At 40.3% G+C, this 13,930-nt stretch overlaps 1 protein-coding gene across 1 annotated transcript; it reads right to left on the bottom strand.

Moving 5' to 3' along the window:
* Nucleotides 1–1,451: 1,451 nt before the first annotated feature.
* On the bottom strand, nucleotides 1,452–9,097 carry LOC108717479 (apolipoprotein L1). The gene is made up of 3 exons (XM_018264716.2): nucleotides 8,909–9,097; nucleotides 4,839–4,934; nucleotides 1,452–3,165 (listed from the first exon to the last, which is right to left on the bottom strand). The coding sequence occupies exons 1-3, from the start codon at nucleotides 8,933–8,935 to the stop codon at nucleotides 2,245–2,247; spliced, it is 1,044 nt and encodes a 347-aa protein (XP_018120205.1). The 5' UTR covers nucleotides 8,936–9,097; the 3' UTR covers nucleotides 1,452–2,244.
* Between the last annotated feature and the right edge of the window lie 4,833 nt (nucleotides 9,098–13,930).

The following is a 13,930-nucleotide window of genomic DNA, read 5'->3' as shown; positions in this document are numbered from 1 at the left end:
TCCATTTTCATATTTTTAAGTAAATGGTATAAAACACAGTAAGTAGGTAAATGGGTTGAAATGCCATGAAAGGGTAAAGAGTACAAAATACAGTAACATATTTAACAGAACTAGCCACAGACTGGAGCTGTATATCAAGGAACAGTGTTTTCATTGTTCCTTAGTGATTGTCACTAGCTCTCACTCATCTGGCTAAACCACAGCAACCATGGACCAATATTGCAGTTAAATTGACCCTGAGACTCTGTGTGAAAGTTTCTAGTATGCCACTGGTGTAACTTTAGACGTAGCAGACCACGCAGTCATGGGGGGTCTGTAGGGCTTGCATCCTTTATAGTTCTAAAATCCCCCCTCCCAACCTGCGGATGAAGAACAGGGGACATGGGCAGGCATATGGGTAGGAGTTGCTGTGTGCTGGGCCCCTTTGAAGATTTTTTTGTGAAGGAGCTCATTGCCAACTAGTTACGCCACTGAATCTGGCCCTGGCCTTCAGGTGGCTTTTGATGACTGTGTTACACAAGCTTTGTTAGAATAACCTCTGAATTGAGTTAGCCGGTGTTGTGGGCATTTATCTGTAAATTTTATTTTATCCCATTTTGCAAGACTAGGGTTGCTACACAGTCATTATTTTACCAAACCGGTAAAGTAATAATTGATGCTAAAGTTAAGTAACAAATGGAGGAAATCCCGGTATTTTTTCCTAATGTGGCAACCATACAAACAATTGTGAACATTAAGGGGCCCATTCACCAAGCTGGAGTGAAGGATTAGAAGTAAAAAAACTTCGAATTTCGAAGTGTTTTTTTGGCTACTTCGACCATCGAATGGGCTACTTTGACCTTCGACTACGACTTCGAATCGAAGGATTCAAACTAAAAATCGTTCGAACATTCGATAGTCGAAGTACTGTCTCTTTAAGAAAAAACTTTGACCCCCTAGCACCTAAAACCTACCGAACTCAATGTTAGCCTATGGGGAAGGTCCCCATAGGCTTGCCTAACTTTTTTTGGTTGAAGGATAATCCTTCGATCGTTGGATTAAAATCCTTTGAATCGAACGATTCGAAGGATTTTAATCTTTCAATCGAACGATTATTCCTTTGATCGTTCGATCAAAGTATTTGCGCAAAATCCTTCGACTTCGATATTCGAAGTCGAAGGATTTTCATTCCCCAGTCGAATATCGAGGGTTAATTAACCCTCGATATTCGACCCTTGATGAATTTGCCCCTTATATCATCAACTATTTTATGTGGACAGTATTGAGTGTAGGTAGAGTGTAGGAGTCTATCTTTTACTCTGCCAGAACTGAAACACGATGTCCACTTTATAAGTGTTTTGGCTGCTGAGGCAGATAAAATAAAGAATAAGATGTTGATGATTTGTTGGGTTGCGACTGGTGTAGCTGAGACAAATTTTGAACAATACTATTTATTTATTTACACAGAAAAACATAGAATAAATTTAAAAAAACAAAACACTTCAAGGAGTACATATTAAACATAATAGCCAGTACATAACCACAGATATGTTACAAAGTTACATTGAGTTTAGCAGTTAACAGTTAGTATTACTAACCATACTCAACTAGGATACACTGGAGGAAAGTGTTGTTCTTAACCTTCATAAATGTAATAATGTATAACAGATATTAACAACCTACTTCGTGAAAAAACAGACAATCTATTTCTTCTTATTTTTATGTTGAGTAGATTCCCATCTACTCTCAATGCATAAGGTCTTAAAGATGGCACCTGAGAAAGCTCAAGGTTTTCTGCCAGGTATCTGGTTGCCTTTCTCCTGCATGGCATGGTGTTGTGGCAGTTCAAGTTTGTGCAGTTCAAGATGTGTGAGTAATAAATCAGTAATACAGTACAGTATATCTATCCATAGGGGATATTAGAAAGCTATAAAGAAATCTGGTTTCCTCCTCACAGGTCTCCATCCAGTTCAGTTAGGACTGTTAACTCTTTCCAATAATCATTTTACAAAGGAGTGCATTGTATAGTTCCTATACCAGTATTTGACAACTAGCTGGATTCAGATCATAAATTCTCAACTGTTTTGGGAAAATTAAATTGGACGAAACCCTATTACTGCTAATGCGTGTGACTACAGACAAATATATTGCATGCTTGCACATCTTAGCCATTATGTGGGGACTGGAAAATTGTGGTGTAAGCAAAAACAAATATTTTCACATCTTCCTTTTATCATTTACTTTCAAAAGTGTTGGGTCTTCCTCTTAAGTTGTACCAGTGGTCCCTTCTGTCTTTGATTCCTGCTCTGACTTGGCCCTTTCCTGTACATTTGTTCCTTCAAAAGCTATGGAGTCTGCCTCTAAAGCTCTAGCAATGCTCCTTATAAGTGCTGCTTGCTCAGTCTTTGCCCCTTCATGCAGATTCTTTGAACCTTTTATAAGAAAGACAATATCAATCACGAGGCCCAGTGCTACAAATGCCCCACTGGCAATTGCTCCTACCTGGGCCCCACGAGAAGCTATCTGGGCCCCACGAGAGGCTACCTGGGTTATACGAGAAACTGCCTGAACTTCAGATTGAATTAAACAGGGTGCTAGAGCTACAAGAGTATCCAGGTTGAACAAATGAGCAAATTTTTTAAAATAATTTAATCCTGAAATTTTATTTTCTGAGTTGAGGTCTAAACTCCATTCGTTCTTTAAGGATTCCACATTAGTTTTTAACAAAAAGTCAGTAAATCTGGAAAATTCTGCAGTGTTTTCACCTAATACAGATTTTAATGTTTCTAACTGAATATCTATATTTGACAGAGAATCTTTTATATGTTTTAAATCTTCCATGAATTCCTCTATAATTGCCTTTGCTTTATTGCATTGCTTTCTCATGTAAACAAAATCAACAATGGAAGATCCCACCCCAGTGAGCCCTCCAGCAACAGCAACTCCTATTCCAACTGCAGTGACGATCAATGAGGCACCCAGTGTAACAGGAATCAGTGCAAGACCTACAATGGTGGTGATGCCTCCTGCTATTCCAGCTGTGCTCCCTGATATGTTGGCAATGGTGGTGTCCTTGTGCACTTTATCTATACAGTTTGCAATATGGTCCATCAGATCAATACATATTTTCATATGCTTCTTGAACTTTTTCATGCGTTTCTGAATGTTGAAGAAATTCTTGGTAATCTGTTCTTAAGAAAATTATAGGTATATTAGAGAGGCAACAGTGTCTGGTACTACGTATAAATAAACGATGCAGAATTTTTTTAAAAAAACACTCTGGGTTATGAGCTTCTGACCAGTTTGGTTGGGAAGAGACATGGCAAGTTTGACAGGGTGCCTCTACACATGGACAGCATTTGGGGGGTGTGGTCACACTGGGTGCTATAAGGAAATGGGGTCCTGAACTTTTTTTTCCCTTCCAGCTGCCCGCATCAGCATTAGTGGATAGCTTAAGACACAAAGAGGGTCACTTATAAAGTTCCCGCAGGGCATATTTTTTCGCAAATGGTTGTATTGCCCAAGTTTTTTCCTGAACACTAATATATTGCACTGCTCTGCCCGTCTTTCCATTTTTTGCGAATTCGCATTGTGAATATATTTTGAATATACAAATGACACAGGAGTTTGCATGAGCACACCCAATGTGCGAGGTTTTTGTGCACAAAAATAGCATTGACATTCGCACTTTGCAAACTTTTGCGAATATTTCCTCCGCCACCAAAGTTGTGGCTTAATTCAGTCGCAGAGTGTGCGCATAAATATTCGCAATATGCGATTTTTTACATATTTAAAAAGCTCTTATAGACATTCGCATTGTGAAAAAAAATTCGCAATTCTGTTTTGCACCACACTTATTCAGCTTTAGAAATATAATTCACTTTTCAAACCAATCTGCCTTGCGTGAAGTGTATAAATGACCCCCAAAATTTTGTGGTCACAGTCTCATTGCACCCCCACTTAATGGTTTAAAATGTAGTGGTGAGCACAACTTTCCATTTTTGGTGTTTGGGGTATGTGGTCACACACAAGCACACACATCATTGTGTATACAAGCACACGTACAATCTAACATTTCACATGTCTTTAACATTTCAACTGCCATCTCTGAATTGCTCTCTGACAATTCCTCATTATGCCTCATTGCAGACTTGCCAAGTCAGTTAGTGTCTGTGAATTGGTTTCCCCCATGTTGACTCTGGCAAACCTCCCCATCACCTGCAGGAAAACCCCACTATGTACTACGTAGTATGTAATAAGATGAAACAATATTTCCATGGATATCTGTTGTGGTGGAATCACTATTCTGGTAGCAGTGGCACCTTTTCTATAGATAAGAGGCAGGTAACCCAGTTAGTCTTTAAACAGGATTATACATGTCTTTTATTTACAACCTGTCAGGTTTCATGTAGCAAAACAATTACAAGTCTTTAATTTCTAACAACCTGCAGTCTTCAACATCTGAGAATTTTAACTCCAGAGAAGCAGCAATACGGCAAACCAATTTCAGCACAAATATCACTATCTCATGTACTTCTGATTCACTACTCACACACCTGACCAGGCACCCATTTCCACTGCTTTCTGTCCTGCATCTTACACATTTCTAGCAGGGATAGCATTTTATTCTATTGTTGCCACCTGCCCGTTTTTGAACTGGGCAGTATATTTTTTAACAGGAAAAGACCATCAGGGGCACAGGGAAATTTATTTTTTGGTACAGGGGCTAATAGAGAAAGAGAGTGGTAGGTACAAGGATTAATCTTGATCAGCAGAGTCTAAATGAGTAGCATAGCTGTAGGAAATGCATCCTATAATGTAGAATATTAGAAGTATGTTTGTGTTGGTCGGGTACTTGCCTTTTCATCTGCCTTTTTCACTTTCTTCTGGTCTTCCTTTGAAAGTAGAGGTAACTCATCCAGGACTAAATCAGATTCCTTATTCTTTTTTGAAAGCTGCAAGTCAACAGAATGCTGTCAGTGTGTGGCAGGTAGCTCTATGGTCTTTATTGGTCAGATATCTATTGGGCAGGTTTGAACAATTTTGGGGAAAGAAAACAACTTTGGAAGCTCTATGAGGAATTTATTTAGGAAAATAAACCAACAGTTTGCAGTAAACCAAATAAAACTTTATTTAATAATAATAAAAAATAAACAGTATTGCAATTCAACAGTATAACCTTGCACTGTCCACAGGCAGGAGACAGAAACCAGGCTCTGTTAATATCTGAAGCTCAAATGCTTATTTATAACAGAGCACACTGCAGCATCTCCAAGCTTTACCTAGCCAGTCTATCCAGGCAGCACTGGCACCCAGCAACGTAACTAGAGGAGGGCGGGCCCTGGTGCGGGATGCGCAGCTGGGCCCCTCCGTACGCCCGGAACCGCCGGGAACTTGTGGCACGCAAGCTGCCAGGGGGCCCTGAGGGGGTGCGGGCCCTGGCCCAATCGCACCCCCTGCTCCCCCAATAGTTACGCCACTGCTGGCACCCTCTCTGCTGTCTCTCTCTGTCTCTCTTTTTGGCTCTGACTGGATGCTGTAGCAAGGGCTCTTATTTGAGCTCTCTGCCAACCCCAAGGATTTGGCTCCAAACCAGGCTTCCTGAAATCCCCTTTTTACCCATACATCCTTTGGGGCTTTTGGGGCAAATCAGTCACTCCTCTGCCTGTAACCGGGCTTGGTGATGTCACAGGCAGAACAGGGGGAAGGCCTGTCTGATGACCTACCTTACCATCAAATACAAGGTACTGTTATATTATTACAGAGAAAAAGGAAATCATATTTAAAAAAATACTTCAAATGGAGTCTATGGGAGATAGCCTTTCCATTATTCCAGCTTTCTGGATAACAGGCTTTCAAATAAGGGAATTCATAGATGTATGATGAGCAGTAACATACAAAAGGGGCAATTCTATGATTCACATTGCCTAGGCTACGGGTTTGGGGCACGGCACCCGGGCCACCCGGTCAACTTGGTGAGTTCAAGCTTTGCTGACTTTTATAAACTCTAAAGTAATTGGTCGTTCATTCAAGTGTCGGACCTGGGGTTGCTCGGTGAGCTATTACCCAGTAGTTGTTTCCGGCACTATAAGTTTTAAGCACAACTATAGTTTGGTGCTTTAGATAAGGCTTTCAAGTTAGATGGTACAGCCGAAACATTTATAAGGTACAAGGAGGCCAATAAATCATGCACAGAAGCTATAAGGCAAGGTAAAATTGCTATAGAAAAGGATATTGCAGCAAGCAGTAAAAAAAATCCAAAATTATTTTTTAATAGTAAAAAAATGAAGCAGGAAGAGGTGGGACCCTTACTATCAGAGGGGGGTCAGATGGTTGATGAAAACAAAATAAAAGCGCAGATTCTGAACTCGTATTTTTCATCTGTCTACACAAATGAGGAACCAGTAAGTGAAGGTTTCCTTCTTAACAGTCCCAATTCTAGTAATACAACTAATGATGCATGGTTCACACATGAAGAAATTCAAAAGAGACTAGAACATGTTAAGATTAACAAAGGTCCAGGGCCAGACGGTATTCATCCCAGGGTAATTAGCAAGCTTAGCTCTGTGATTGCCAAACCTCTTTACTTAATTTTTCAGGATTCATTGAGATCTGGCATAGTGCCGAGAGACTGGCGAATTGCTAATGTGGTGCCTCTATTCAAAAAAGGATCCCGTTCTCAGCCTCAAAACTATAGGCCAGTTAGTCTGACGTCAGTGGTAGGAAAGCTTTTTGAAGGGTTAATAAAGGATAAGATACTGGACTTCATAGCAAATCATAATACTATGAGTTTGTGCCAGCATGGTTTTATGCGTAATAGATCTTGCCAGACTAACTTAATTTCTTTTTATGAGAATGTAAGTAGAGACCTCGATTCTGGGATGGCAGTGGATGTGATTTACTTAGACTTTGCTAAAGCATTTGATACAGTGCCACACAAAAGGTTATTGGTTAAATTAAGGAATGTTGGCCTGGAACATAGTATTTGTACCTGGATAGAGAACTGGCTAAAAGATAGACTACAAAGAGTGGTGGTAAATGGAACATTTTCTAATTGGACCAGTGTTGTTAGTGGAGTACCACAGGGCTCTGTACTAGGTCCCTTGCTTTTCAACTTGTTTATTAATGACCTGGAGGTGGGCATTGAAAGGACTGTTTCTATTTTTGCAGATGATACTAAATTGTGCAGAACTATAGGTTCCATGCAGGATGCTGCCACTTTGCAGAGTGATTTGTCTAAACTGGAAAACTGGGCAGCAAACTGGAAAATGAGGTTCAATGTTGATAAATGCAAGGTTATGCATTTTGGTAAAAATAATATAAATGCAAGTTATACACTAAATGGCAGTGTGTTGGGAGTTTCCTTAAATGAGAAGGATCTAGGGGTCTTTGTAGATAACAAGTTGTCTAATTCTGGGCAGTGTCATTCTGTGGCTACTAAAGCAAATAAAGTTCTGTCTTGCATAAAAAAGGGCATTAATTCAAGGGATGAAAACATAATTATGCCTCTTTATAGGTCCCTGGTGAGGCCTCATCTGGAGTATGCAGTGCAGTTTTGGACTCCAGTCCTTAAGAGGGATATAAATGAGCTGGAGAGAGTGCAGAGACGTGCAACTAAATTGGTTAGAGTGATGGAAGACTTAAATTATGAGGGTAGACTGTCAAGGTTGGGGTTGTTTTCTCTGGAAAAAAGGCACTTGCGAGGGGACATGATTAGACTTTACAAGTACATTAGAGGACATTATAGACAAATGGCAGGGGACCTTTTTACCCATAAAGAGGATCACCGTACCAGAGGCCACCCCTTTAGACTAGAAGAAAATAACTTTCATTTGAAGCAACGTAGGGGGTTCTTCACAGTCAGGACAGTGAGGTTGTGGAATGCACTGCCGGGTGATGTTGTGATGCTGATTCAGTGAATTACTATAAGAATGGCTTGGATGATTTTTTGGACAGACATAATATCAAAGGCTATTGTGATACTAAGCTCTATAGTTAATATAGGTATGGGTATATAGAATTTAATTAAAAGTAGGGAGGGGTGTGTGTATGGAGGCTGGGTTTTCATTTGGAGAGGTTGAACTTGATGGACTTTGTTTTTTTTCAACCCAATTTAACTATGTAACTACTATGTAACTATAATCATTAAAGAGACAATGAGCAAGATTGGAGCCAGACGTTTTCTTTTCTTATCTGCATAAGTAAAAATGTGTTTGAATGCAACGGAAGTGCTACTGATTGGCCATTTAATCAATGCACATTCCCTGGTCCCCTGTCTCACATGTAATTCAGTATATATGCAAGTGCATGTGTTTACAAAAACATGGGTTTTTAGTTACAAAGCTATGCTCATAAAATTGATAAGCCACCATACCATCCCAAGCTACAATGCAGGGAGGTACAAGCCTTCTTAGACTATGTTTTGTATGATATATGATGCTGCCCTTGTGGAGTCCTTGAGTATAATATATACGGATAAGTGTTTTGAAAATTGCAATTATGTATATTGATCTGTTGTACTTATACTATGATGCAGGGCTTTTACATCTTGAATCTGAGGTGTGAACAATGCAGGGGTCAGTTAATCTCAATTCTGATACCTTTTGAAATTTACACAAAGGTAAGCAAAGCAGCCAGACTTTAATAGAGGGCCACACAAGAGGGGCAATGGGCCTCCAGTTGGACAGCACTGGTTTAAGTCAACAATTGGGCACAAAACAGAAAGGCAAGCACTTCTTGTCCAGGCAAGGACCAAAAGTCTGTCACAAGTGTCTTTACATTGACTGTGAACCTGCATCTCTTTTCCAATTTCTGTTGGATATTTAAATCTTCCCACAGGCAGGAATGAGCCATACAGAATATTCATAGCAGAAGGCTGCATGCAAAATATTATGTTCTGCCACAAATTACAAATAAGACTTCTGCTTACCGGGAACGTTGACTTCTTAGGTTTCATTGTTTCTGCAGCTCAGTTCTTCTTTCTTGCCTTTTGCTGAAAATGTATTTTCAACAGTTAATATAAATTGTAACTTTACCCTCTAACAAGATCCTAGCCTTCTAAGTCTAAGGACTTATCAAAAGGACTTGTGCATTTGGTAACATGGGCAGGAGTAACTGATTGAAAGGAACAGTTCAGTGTAAAAAATGTTTCTATTATAATTAGTCAGCCAAAAATGTAATCTACAAAGGTTGGAGTGAACTGATGATTAATATAATAGTTAAAACCCAACTTTCTGCTTTGCAGCTCTCTAACTCTGAGTTAGTCAGAGACTTGAAGTGGGCACAAAAAGGGGTCTCAAAAGCAAACGTCTATGACTCAAGTCACTGATTGGTTAATGTCTGGTAACCAATTAGTGGAAACCAAGAGGGCTGCAAAGAAGGAAGTTGGGTTCTGTTCTGTTAGACATCCAGTCACTCTAGTCTTTATATATGACGTATTAAAACATGTTTTATTTTGCACAGCAAGTTTTATTTTTACAATGAACAATTCCATTAAAGCCTTTTGGAGTTGCCACTTGACCAATGTTATTAATAGGGTTAAAGGCAACAATATAGGGAGGCTGGTATTTTTTTCCCAAAAGCAGCGCTGGGCCATGCCAGCCGGGCGCTCTAGGCAACTGGGCCGGCCACTTCAGCTCCCAACAGCAGTGCGCAAGCAAGTACGCGTGTGCGCAACCGGGGACGCGCATGCGCAACCAAGGACGCATGTGCGCAAATGCTCACAGCCGAGTGCAGTTGTGCGCAAAGCACTTTGACTTCACGGAGCGCACCCACTTTGCACTGAGTTAACACTTGCCGGACTAGGGGTAGGCTGCATGTGAGGTATGTGCTTGGCGCCCCCCAAGCTTTGCGCCCTAGGCAAGTGCCTCTTCTGCCTCCCCCTAGTTCCAGCCCTGCCCAAAAGGAAGCAAAATAAAAGTCACAAGAACAACTTTTCCTTTATGCAGACTTAATATACCATTTTCAAACCAGTGCTCCCTCAAAAAATGCTTACTGAACCAAGGGTAGGCATAAATGACTAAGTTAGTTGCACCCTAGGCAATTACACATACCTCTTCTGCCTACCCTTGGTTTAGCTTTCTGTAACTGAAGCTGTATGGTGTTGTCCCCAACTTCTCACTTTACTGTGGCTGCGGGAGGGGGGTGATCAAGGGCAGGCTGCTTGCCTTGGGCACCAATCACTCTGAGCCCAGCACTGGTTGAAGATGTGAGACACCAGCGATTGATTTCCCTTACATGGTTTGAAACATGATGTTGGTCTTCTTTTACTGAGTGGCTGTGTCTATAAACATTATGGTAAATGCAATATTTATTTGAATTTTATTAAAGATGGTTTTACATGATGTTTGGGCAGCTTTTTGCATTTTAATTTAAGTAAAGTATATGTGAATACAGGAATTCAATGCAAAATAGCATTGCTGTATTTGCATTTTGTGTTTATTGCCATCAGGTGATGTTTTATCTAAGGGAGTGTTTACACCTCCGCTGGATTTTTAAAGCACCAGTCATTTAATCATATTTATCTTGAATAAATCAGTGTGTTTATTATATGAACCTACTGCATTATAAATGTTAATCATGCATACTTTCTTTTACAGCCTTTTTCATTGCTCTCATATCTTTTTTTTGTGTGTTGGTATTTCAAGATTTTTGTTGGAGATCTGAGAATTATGGCCCAAGGATTTGTGGGATATACTTTTATTTGTAAACTTTAATTCTAGTAATTCTAGGGATGAAATGGACGCTGAGACCTGCATCAATTCACAAATGTGCACAGAAATCAACAAAGTGCAAAAATTATAGTGGACCGAACCCATTCTTTTGCTCAATGCAGATATTAAATGACCCCAATTCAGTTGAAAAAATCACAAACGTTGTGTACATTTTGAACACAATTTATTTTTATGACCCGTGGCAGCAAATCGAAGTCTTATTTTATATAATCTTCTTTCCTGCTAAAACAGTTCAACTCAACTACTGGCTTTATAAACAAAGCTGCATCCTTAAAGTCTGTTTTATAAAAAAAAAAAAAAATTTCAATAATCCATAGCTATTATAAACAGGGCCTGATTACCTGCTAGGTGCCCTAGACATAAGCCTATTACCCACCTATGCAATGTTATCAGATCCATACCACTGTCCTGGATTGCATTCAAAATGTACTACTTGTCTTCAGCCAACTCTCAGCTCCCTGCTCCTCAGTAAAAAGATCCAAGATGGCCATGCATTGCACTGTGGAACTCACAACCATTTTGGATTTCTTACATGAGTTTAAGCCAGGCACAGAAAAGCAAAGAGACAAGCAGCATGGGAGCATTCAGAGAAGGAAACCTTGGTTTTGATATTCTGCTTATGCAAATGTAGGTGAGGCAAAGCTTTCAGTATATTCATTTCTGCAGTGATCAATCCTTTCATCTCTTTCTCCACTGTGTTCCCATGCAGAGATAGTTGTTATCAGTTCTTTATGTTAACATGTGTTGTCAACTCAAGAGATATTTTCTTCCATTGCAGTAGCCATTATGTATTGTAAACATATGTATTACATGTAATATGGTATATGTATAGATATTCAAGAGAGTGGTAGAGCTGTAATGAAATGGTTAATGGTTTTTAGGGGTGGAGTGTTTTTAATATGGAGGGTGAAAGGGCCATTCTGAAGAAGTGGTGAGACGCCAGGAAACACAGATGGCTTAAAGGGCACCTATCACAGCCAAAATCAAACAAATATTAACAATCTGACCAGTACAAGCTAAACACATTTAATCAAACTACAGAAATAGTTTTTTGAAAAAACTGCAGGTTTTAAAAAAATCCCTTACTTTGTCAAATGGGTTCTTTCACTGAGCGAGGCCATACTGTGACTATAAAAGAGACTCTAATATGCAAATTTCAGGAGCATGCTCAGATTGTAACACTGCTTTGAGTATTCTACCCAGAATGCCTTGTTTAAGTAAACTCCTCCACTAGAAGTATCAGGAGATTTCCCTATCTTGTCCCCTGCTGGTAAAGTCATTATGCAAATGAAGGGCACATACTAACTTCCAGCAGGTGGCAGCACTACTGTACAGCAGCTAACACAGAGGTTTGGCTGATTTGAAAATAGCTTAGAAGGATTGATAAGTGTAGCGCTATAGTAAACTGCTTTATGTGAAGACAGTTTCAGCTACTTTTCTTTGTGGGCTAGGACCACAGATGAGCTCTCTTTCTCAGGGGTAAGCCCTCGCAGCAGGGTGGAGGCAGGGTATAGTGTAACTGTAACTGTGTGCAATGCACAAGAGATTGGGCGCCAGTAGTTTTATTTGCTTAAACAATAAACGGAGTTTATTAACCAAAACCAGAGTTCACCATGGAGCATGAAACATAGAGTAAAACAGATATCAATCAAGGTTACACAATATACTCACTGTGTGAATATAGGACAACTCTCTGAGGAGTAAGGAGTACATGTAGAGAGCAATGCAGCTTGTTGAAAGGTATTTTCCCAATCTTCAGGATTACCTTAAGTGGAACTCAGAAACTCTTACTTCCCTGAGTTTAACACTTAGGCCCTACTATGGGGTCAGTAATACCCGGGATCTTAATCCCCCTAATCTACTCGGCGGAGCTTTGAGCTGCTCAACTAAATACCCTATCTATCACTCCTAGAGTGATCTATTACAGGGTATAACTATCACTTCACTAAACTCAGGATGAGTTCCACCACTCCTAACCTCTGTGGCCTAACAGAGGAAAGGTTCAGCAGCAATGGCCTCTACCTCATGGCTTTCCAACCCTTTTTATATTATATCACAGTGCCATCTAGCATCCACTGTGTGAACTGCAGGGATGACATAAGCACAAGGTCCCCATAAGGACCCACTGAGGTGTCCATTTTACTAGGGATGTGCCTGTCTGTAATGGGTAAGGGTGTCTAAGATTTTCACATCCCTACATTCTCCCCCTAGTGAATTCCTTCCGTCCCGGCAAGGAACCTTTCAAAGAGCAAATACTGAAAATATAGCAGTTAAGGCACATCATGCAAGAAACCTTTTCAGAGACCAAAAATACATTGCATTTCTATACCATTACCTTATAACCTCTTCAGGGTAACTCTCCTGAGTAACCCAGGTACAATGGCATAGCTGGAAAGAAACATATTAATAGCAACAGTTTCATATAGGGGCAGGTAAACTTTGTCAGTTAACACCTGCAAAAGAAGGTACAAGTTAGAGATGCTGCGTTTCAAACACATCAGTATTCTAGTCCATCAAATAGTCGAACCCACAGTCCTTTTATGGTTACACATCTAATAACACACAGGCATCATATGTACCAATCTAGCATGAGCGTCAATTAAACTCATCACTGTCGGAGAAGGGCCAAAATATCTAGGCACTTCATAGCAGGGCCTACCCACAGTGTCATAAGTAAATAAATGAGGAGGCCTTCTAACTCAATCACCTCTTCTCAATTCACCAGTGTTAGGTATGTTAGATCCTCTGAACCCAACTGAGTCCAAATTCAAACCCCCCTGCACATCAATGTCATGGGCTGAGTTTCCTTGAGAATCAGGCTGAAATGGAGGAGCATCAATATCCAATTCACCTCCTTGGGGTATAATGTCACTCCCTCCACCTGATGCAAGCGTTTCTCCACTGTCAATTGTAGGTAGAACTTCTTCTCCTCTTTCATTGTCGTTTAGAGCCACACCTGTATCCTCCACCACATCAGGATCAGCAATCATCTGAGGAATTTGGGGCACAGGAAGTAAGTGGTTTCGATGCCAAGCCTTGACTCTTCCATCCGGACTCCGAATCCGATACACTGGAATACTGGGTAGCTTGCTTACTACTTCAAACAACTCTTTCCTCCACCTATCAGCCAGCTTATGCTTTGCATGGGGACCTAAGTTCCACAAGAGCACTTTATCTCCAGGCTTCAATTCTCTGTACCGTACTTTAGCATCAAAACG

The sequence above is a fragment of the Xenopus laevis genome, chromosome 5S (genome assembly GCF_017654675.1).
Source record: "Xenopus laevis strain J_2021 chromosome 5S, Xenopus_laevis_v10.1, whole genome shotgun sequence".
Lineage (NCBI taxonomy): Eukaryota > Metazoa > Chordata > Amphibia > Anura > Pipidae > Xenopus > Xenopus laevis.
This window is presented reverse-complemented; position numbering and strand designations above follow the sequence as displayed.